The 9,074-nt window shown below is 45.6% G+C and overlaps 1 protein-coding gene across 1 annotated transcript; it reads left to right on the top strand.

Annotated features, from left to right (window-relative positions):
- Positions 1-5,693: 5,693 nt before the first annotated feature.
- LOC308612211 (heat shock 70 kDa protein 12B-like) lies at positions 5,694-8,501 on the top strand (the record flags this gene model as incomplete). The annotated part of the gene is given in 5 exon segments (XM_081224556.1): positions 5,694-5,902; positions 5,905-6,001; positions 6,105-7,243; positions 7,839-8,041; positions 8,043-8,501. Coding segments are annotated over 5 exon segments (2,082 nt in total). The 5' UTR covers positions 5,694-5,718.
- Between the last annotated feature and the right edge of the window lie 573 nt (positions 8,502-9,074).

The following is a 9,074-nucleotide window of genomic DNA, read 5'->3' on the forward strand; positions in this document are numbered from 1 at the left end:
TATAATAAATATATAGCCTGCAAGATCAAGCCTGAAAGTAATGAGAGTTAAGCTTTTTTTTTAATTGAAGTGTAGTCGATTTACAATGTTGTGTTACTTTCAGGTGTACAGCAAAATGATTCAGTTTTATATATATATATATATATATATATATATATATATATATATATATCCTTTTTTAGATTCTTTTTCATTATAGATTATTACAAAATATTGAATATAGTTCCCTGTGTTATACAGTAGGTCCTTATTGCTTATCTATTTTATATATAGTAGTTTGTATCTGTTAATCCTAAACTCCTAATTTATCCTTCCCCCACCCTTTCCCCTATGGTAACCATACGTTTGTTTTCTATGTCTGGGAGTCTACTTCTGGCTTGTAAATAAGTTCATTTGTCTCATTTTTTTAGATTCCACATATAAGTGACATCATATAATATTCTCTGTCTGACTTCACTTAGTATGATAATCTCTAGGTCTATCCATGATGCTGCAAATGGCATTATTTCATTCTTTTTTATGGCTGAGTAATATTCCATTATATATATATATATATATATATATATATATATATATCACATCTTCTTTATCCATTCATCTGTCGATGGGCATTTAGGTTGTTTCCATGTCTTGGCTATTGTAAATAGTGCTGCTATGAACATTGGGGTGCATGTATCTTTTCAAATTAGAGTTTTTGTCTTTTCCAGATATATGCCCAGAGGTGGGATTGCTGGATTATATGGTAACTCTATTTTTAGTGTTTTAAGGAACCTCCATACTGTGCTCCATAGTGGCTGCACCAATTTACACTCCTACCAAAAATGTAGGAGCGTTCCCTTTTCTCCACACCCTCTGGAGAGTTAAGTTTTTAATGAGCTTACCGAAATGTACCTTCAAAGTGATCCTCTGAGAACAACAGAAGCCTAATCTACATCCTTAGAATCCTAGGATGTTAAGTAGACTTCTAGGAGTCCTATTTGCATGGGGACCCAATGGGCGTCTTGGAAAAAATGCTAAGTATGCGTTTTGGAGCAAAGAATGTAGACAAGTACTGCCTCTGTCTTCTGGACTGAAGATTTTCTCTCATAACTGTACAGTCATCTTCTCCAAGAAGAAATAAAATTAGCGTTATTAAAGAATATCTACTGAAAGCTCCTTTGTCCATCTGGTTCTTTTTGAAAAACAAAAACCAACCAACCGGACAAAAACCTAAAAGCTCTCATGATGGAGCAACATGGGCAGTTGTTTAAAGGGAGATAGAATTTACTCTGTCAAGACTGAAATAGAAAGGTTATTCTTTTTTCCCCTAAAGTCCCAAATTCCTGTTCAAGGACAGGATATACATTCCCATGTCTCTAGCTCCACCTTGTGGTCAATTAAGAAATCACCCACTCCCCATCAACTGTGGTGCTCGGTAGTCATCAGGATTTTTACACTTGCCGGCAGTTCCTGATGACATATTTTGGGCCAGGCTCTTTATAAGTGCTATTCAAGAACTTAATCCTCAAAAAAAAACCTAGGAAATATGTATTTTATAGTTGGAAAAACAAGGTTAAAAGAGTTTACCAGAGTTTAGGACTTGTCAAAGATCATACAGGTGGCAGTCAGAACCTTGAACCAGCCGCTTCTAGGCCTTGCCTTTCTATCACAACTGTCTGCTTATAAACTAATGCACACATATATCACATATGTTTTTCTCCCTTTACAACACACATATCTTATTTAATCCTCTACTGCAGGGATTTGCATTTTCAAGGTAGCCCATATGAAATGTATGATCCAAAGCAACAAATTAATGTTTAAATCACAGGCATTAGATTAGAGCATTAGGCCCACGATTACCTATTCTTGATGAGAAAATGGTATATTGGAAAAGCCAAGAGCTTTGCAATAGCACCTAAGTTTGAATACTTGCTCTGCCACATACTAGCTGTGTATTCTTGGGCAAGTTATTTAATGTCACTGGCCTCAATTCCCTTACTTGTTGAATTAAGAACAAATGGACTTGGAATTCTCTGGCAGTCCAGTGGTTAGGACTCTGTGCTTCCACTGCAGGGGACACAGGTTTGATCCCTGGTTGGGGAACTAAGATCCTACAAGCTGCATGGTTGTCCAGCCCCCCCCCACCAAAAAGAACCAATGGACTCAAATAATGTTAATTTTTGTAAATCAAACTCTGGCTTATTTTTCATAGAAACTAATTACTAAAAGTGAATAACAGGGACTTCTCTGGTGGCGCGGTGGTTAAGAATCCGCCTGCCAATGCAGGGGACACGGGTTCAAGCCCTTGTCTGGGAAGACCCCACATGCCTCGGAGCAACTAAGCCCATGCGCCACAACTACTGAGCCTGCACTCTAGAGCCCGAGAGCTACAGCTACTGAAGTCCGTGCGCCTAGAGCCTGTGCTCCGCAACAAGAGAAGCCACCGCAATGAGAAGCCCGAGCACCGCTACAAAGAGCAGTCCCCGCTCGCCGCAACTAGAGAAAAGCCCGTGCGCAGCAGTGGAGACCCATCGCAGCCAAAAATAAATAAAATAAAATAAATAAATTTATTTTCTTAAAAAGTTAATAACATACCAGTAAACAAAGTGTCCCATTGGAATCTGATGATTGAGTTTTAGTAAATGGAAGAACTGTTCATATGATGAGTTAAGTTGTTAAAACGCTCAGTGGATCTTTGAGAAGTGAAACTTTGAAAACCATGTACATGATAGGCAGAATAGTGGCCCCCTAAAGATGTGCAAGCTTAATCCCTGGAATCTATGAATACGTTAGGATACACAGCAAAGGGGAACTAAGGTTGCCGAAGGTATTAAGATTGTTAATCAACTAACCCTAAAATAGGGAGATTATCTTGTATTATCTGGGTAGGTCCAACTTAATCACAAAGATTTTTTATAAATGGAAGAGTCAGAGGAAAATGTAATTATAGAAGAAAGGCATAGAGATGCACTGTTGCTTGCTTTGAAGATGGAGAAAGAGGGACATCAGCCAAAGAATGTGAGCAGCATCTAGAAGCTGGAAAGAGCAATGAAACAGATTCTCTTCTAGAGTCTTTAGCAAGAAATGCAACCCTGCTGACTCAATTTTAGCCCGGTGATACCTGGGTCAGCCTTCTATCTCACAGAATTATAAGATAATATATTTGTGTTGTATAAACCACTAAGTTTGTGGCAATTTGTTATAGCAGCAATAGAAAACGTGCAATACCTATGACCATCAGTGTGTCCAGACTTCTTACCTGTTTCCTGTGGTGGTGTGGAAAAAGCACTGGACTTGGAATCTGAAGACCAAGATTGGCACCTGAGTTCTGCCATTAAATAGCTGTGTGACTTCCAGTAAATCACAGTTCTTCTCTAAGCATGTTTATCATGTGGTGGCACCTACCTCACAGAGTTATTATGTACAACAAATGAGATAATGGATGTGTAGGTGTTGTAATAACTATAAAGCATTCTATATATGAAAGGAATTATTATTTACAGTACCTAATACATGGTTGGTATGCAGGAAATGTTTGCAAAGTGAGATTAATTATTCTTTGACAGTCCTTGGAATGTGGAAACGTGATTGCAAAACATATGCTAGATACTCGGGAGAGAACAAGAGATCATATATTATATCTGCTCTTAAGTTGATTACAATATAATAATGGGGATATATTCAAGAGAAGATTTAAACTGTAACTCAAAATTTATATAAGACAGTAACACAAGAGAAGTCACAAGGTTGTATATGATTAAGTATCAAAGAAGTGATATAAAAATATGTATCTGGAGTTCAGGTATGGAATAGATGGTAAGTGTGAGCTGGAAGACTCAAAGAAGGATTCCAAGAGGATGAAGGTCTTGAGTAGGATCTTGGAAGGTGTGGTTAGATGGAAAGCAGTTGCTCCTGTTACACCTGCAAAGCACTGTGTTTCTACACACAATTTCAGGAATCATGTTTTACATTTAGGACATTGGCTGTCAGGTCCAATGTTTCAAATGGTATTCTTTTTGACCCCCTTGGTAATATTTTTTCCTTTTTCTTTTTTAAAAATTGCAAACTTAGAGAAAAGTTGTAAGAACAGTAAAAAAGGAGGCCTTTTTCCCCCTGAACCTTTTAGAATAGGTTGCCAGTATGATGCCTTACCATGCTGAAATTATCAAAATCAGGAAATTAATATCTACTCATTACTATCATCTAATCAACAGACCCCATTCAAATTTAGCCAACTGTCCCAATAATGTCCTTTATAGTGATGTATTTAATTATCAAATCTCATTAGTCTTTAATCAAAACAGTTCCTGAAACTTTGATTTTCATGAAGTTATCAATATTTTATAGAATATTCCTCATTTTAGGTTTCTAATGTTTCCTCTTAATTAGATTCAGGTTATACATTTTTAGCAGGGTTAGCACAGAAATATGCTGGGTTTTTCCTCATTGCATACCAATACCAAATTGCAACCTTACCAAATTCATCGATTAGTTCTAGTAGTTTTCTGGTGGCATCTTTAGGATTTTCTGTGTATGGTATCATGTCATCAGCAAACAGTGACAGTTTTACTTCTCCTTTTCCAATTTGTATTCCTTTTATTTCTTTTTCTTCTCTCATTGCTGTGGCTAGAACTTCCAAAACTATGTTGAGTAAGAGTGGCGACAGTGGACATCTTTGTCTTGTTCCTGATCTTAGTGGAAAAGCTTTCAGGTTTTAACCATTGAGTGTGATGCTTGCTGTGGGTTTGTCATATATGGCCTTTATTATGCTGAGGTAGGTTCCCTCTATGCCCGTTTTCTGGAGAGTTTTTACCATAAATGGGTGTTGAATTTTCTCAAAAGCTTCATGGTGTATGATCCTTTTAATGTGTTGTTGGATTCTGCTTGCTAGTATTTTGTTCAGAATTTTTGCATCTATGTTCATCAGTGATATTGGTCTATAATTTTCTTTTTTTGTGATGTCTTTTTCTGGTTTTGGTATCAGGGTGATGGTGGCTTTGTAGAATGAATTTGGGAGTGTTTCTCCCTCTGCAATTTTTTGGAAGAGTTTGAGAAGGATCAGTGTTAGCTCTTCTTTAAACGTTTGATAGAATTCTCCTGTGAAGCCATCTGTCATGGACTTTTGTTTGTTGGAATATTTTTAATTATGGTTTCAATTTCATTGCTTGTGATAGGTGTGTTTATATTTTCTAATTCTTCCTGGTTCAGTCTTGGAAAATTGTACCTTTCCAAGAATTTGTCTGTTTTTTCATGGTTGTACATTTAATTGGCATAGAGTTGTTTGTAGTAGATTCTTACAATCCTTTGTATTTCTGCAGTGTCAGTTGTGATTTCTCCTTTTTCATTTCTAATTTTATTGATTTGCATCCTCTCCCCTTTTTTTTTGATGAGTCTGGCTAAGGGTTCATCAATTTTGTTTACCTTCTCAAAGAACCAGCTTTTAGTTTTATTGATCTTTGCTATTGTTTTCTTCATTTCTATTTATTTCTACTCTGATCTTTATGCTTTCTTTCCTTCTACTGACTTTGGGGTTTCTTTGTTCTTCTTTCTCTAGTTGTTTTAAGTGTAGGGTTAGATCGTTTATTTGAGTTTTTTCTTGTTTCTTGAGTTGAGATTGAATTGCTATAAACTTCCCTCTTAGAACTGCTTTTGGGCCCCACCGCCTTTGGGCCCAGGATCCAGGCGTCTGGACACAGGTCGAGCTGTCGGCAGGGCAGAGCCACAGGGCCTACAAAGATGCTGGCTGTCCCGGAGATGGGCCTGCAGGGGCTGTACAGCGGCTCCAGCCCAGAGCGGTCTCCAGTGCCCAGCCCACCCAGCTCCCCAAGGACCGAGGAAATCTGTGGCATTGTCCCCCTCACACCCTCACAGTCTCCAAAGCCTGAGGCCCGAGCCCCCCAGCAGGCCCCCTTCTCCGTGGTAGAGCCATCGACTTTGGCACCACATCCAGTGGCTATGCTTTCAGCTTTGCCAGTGACTCTGAGGCCATCCACATGATGAGGGAGCAGGAGCTGAGGATGTCGGATGGGGCCCATGGCCCCATGGATAGAGAGGATCCCATGAGCAACGTTTATGGAGATTTAAGTGGATGCCAAGCACCATATTCACAAGAACCCTAAAAGGAAATGGGAGGGCGGGGACCCAGGTGTGGTCCACCAGAAGACCCCCACCTGCCTGCTGCTGACCCCAGAGGGTGCCTTTCACAGTTTTGGCTATACAGCCCGTGATTACTACCACAATCTGGACCCTGAGGAGGCTCGTGACTGGCTCTACTTTGAGAAGTTCAAGATGAAGATCCACAGTGCCACTGATCTCACCTTGAAGACCCAGCTAGAAGCGGTAAATGGAAAGAAAATGCCTGCCCTGGAGGTGTTCGCCCATGCCTTGCGCTTCTTCAAGGAGCATGCCCTTCAGGAGTTGAGGGACCAGTGCCCATCGCTGCCAGAGAAGGACACTGTGTGCTGGGTGTTGACAGTGCCGGCCATCTGGAAACGGCCAGCTAAGCAGTTTATGCGAGAGGCTGCCTACTTGGCCGGACTGGTGTTGAGAGAGGATGCAGAGCAATTACTCATCGCCCTGGAGCCTGAGGCCGCCTCTGTCTACTGCTGCAAGCTGCGTCTGCACCAGCTCGTGGACCTGAGCAGCCGAGCTCCAGGCAGTGGGCGCCTGGGCGAGCGCCGCTCCACTGATTCCAGTTTCCGTCAGGCCCGAGAGCAGCTTCGAAGGTCCCGCCACAGCTGCACGTTCCTGGCGGAATCGGGTGTCGGAGAACTGTGGGCTGAGATGCAAGCAGGAGACCGCTACGTGGTGGCAGACTGCGGGGGAGGCACGGTGGACCTTACCGTGCACCAGCTGGAGCAGCCCCATGGCACCCTCAAGGAACTCTACAAGGCATCTGGTGGCCCCTGTGGCACGATGGGCGTGGACCTGGCCTTCGAGCAGCTGCTGGGCCGCATCTTCGGCGAGGACTTCATTGCCACCTTCAAAAGGCAACGCCCAGCAGCCTGGGTAGATCCGACTATAGCCTTCAAGGCCCGCAAACGCACCGCAGGCCCACACTGTGCGGGGGCGCTCAACATCTCGCTGCCCTTCTCGTTTATTGACTTCTACAGCAAGCAGAGAGGCCACAATGTGGAGACAGCCCTGCGCAGGAGCAGCGTGAACTTCGTGAAGTGGTCCTCACAGGGGATGCTCAGGATGTCTTGTGAGGCCATGAACGACCTCTTTCAGCCCACGGTCAGCGGGATCATCCAGCACATAGGTGAGCACCTGAGCCTGGGTCCTTCATTCACCTCAACATACACACCCAGATGCGGGAATATGTTACCCTGTTAGTGCCTGGAAACCTCCCCATATCCATACACTGGAATGAGACCCAGAATCATCTGGAATACCTGGAGGATGCAGTGTGGTGGGGATTAAGAGATAGGCGGGAAGATGTGCAGTCTTGCCAGGTTAAAGAACCTCTGGTGCCTGTTTCCCCAAATGGGGTGATAGTATTAGGTCCCCCAAGCTGTTATCACAGGGATTTAAATGAGCTGAAGTATCTAGAGAGTGAGTGCAATGTCTTGCACGTAGTAGGCATTTAATATGTATAAATGAAGACCCTTATCTCAAGCCCTCCACGGTGTGGTGGGGAAGCAGAGCCCATAAGGATTGTCAGGGGCCCTCACGAAAGTGCCCGGTGTTTTTCTTTATGGGAACCAGGCTACCGTTTTAGAGTGAAATGACTAGTTTCTGGTTGCCCGAGGATACAGGCGGGCAGAGGAGAGGCGCCAGTGGCTGCGCAGTGGTGGCCTCAGTGGCCCACTCCCCGTCCCTCCTCCTTACCCCCACCCTTCACTCCTGTACCGCAGAGGCGCTGCTGGCGCGCCCCGAGGTGCAGGGTGTGAAGCTGCTGTTCCTGGTGGGCGGCTTCGTAGAGTTGGCCGTGCTGCAGCACGCGGTGCAGGCAGCACTGGGCGCCCGCGGCCTCCGCGTGGTGGTTTCGCACGACGTGGGCCTCACCATCCTAAAGGGCGCGGTGCTCTTCAGGCAGGCTCCGGGCGTGGTTCCGGTGCGCCGCTCGCCGCTCGCCGCTCACCTACGGCGTGGGCGTGCTCAACTGCTTCGGGGCTGGGCGCCACCCGCCCGACAAGATGCTGGTTCGCGACGGCCGCCGCTTGTGCACCGACGTGTTCGAGAGCTTCGTGGCCTCCGAGCAGTCGGTGGCCCTGGGCGAGGAGGTGCTGCGCAGCTACTGCCTGGCGCGCCCAGGCCAGCGGCGTGTACTCATTAACCTGTACTGCTGCGCCGCCGAGGACGCGCGCTTCATCACCGACCCGGGCGTGCGCAAGTGCGGCGCGCTCAGTCTAGAGCTCGAGCCCGCCGAGGGAGGCCCCCATGCCGCTGGCGCGACCCCTAGCCGCCGAGAGATCCGTACTGCCATGCAGTCTGGCGACACCGAGATTAAGGTCACTGCCGTCGACGTCAGCACCAATCGCTCCGTGCACGCCGCCATCGACTTTCATTCCAATTGAGGGCGCAGTGCCAGCCCCCCTCGGCCCCAATGAACTCTCTTTTGGCCCAGGGCCTGGGGAGCGGGCTGAGGCGGACCAACCGGCCCCATTCCCCACCATCCTGCCCCGGGAGGTGAGGTCGCAGGAGGATGGGTGGGGACATATCCAGAAACTCTGGCTTTGGGATTGGGCCCCTGTCCGCTGACTGGAAGGCTGAAGGGCCCTGCCAAGGACTGAGGTCAAGGAGACTTAAAAGAGGTTTGTAAGACGGCGTGCCCACAGGGAGCACGTGATCCTGAAAGCAGAATGCACCGGAAGACTTGAGCCCTGGTCTGAACTGGGATCCGGGATGGGAGTGGGGGTGGGGGTGCAGCTGCAGGTGGGGCAGCAAGAGGAAGGAGGTTGTGCAGGGCCTGGGCCTGAAGGGCAGAGTGCACTGACTGACCGGCTCAGCCTGTTTAGGGAGCCAGACAGGACAAGGACTGGAAGCTGACAGGAAAGGGACAGGGGTAGTAAGACCTTCCTGGGTGTGGTACTGACCACCCAAGTATGAATGTTAATTGTAGAAATAGCAGTAGCAGACTATGAGGAGAA

Source organism: Mesoplodon bidens, assembly GCF_964165515.1.
Source record: "Mesoplodon bidens genome assembly, chromosome: 2".
NCBI classification, from domain to species: Eukaryota; Metazoa; Chordata; class Mammalia; order Artiodactyla; family Ziphiidae; genus Mesoplodon; species Mesoplodon bidens.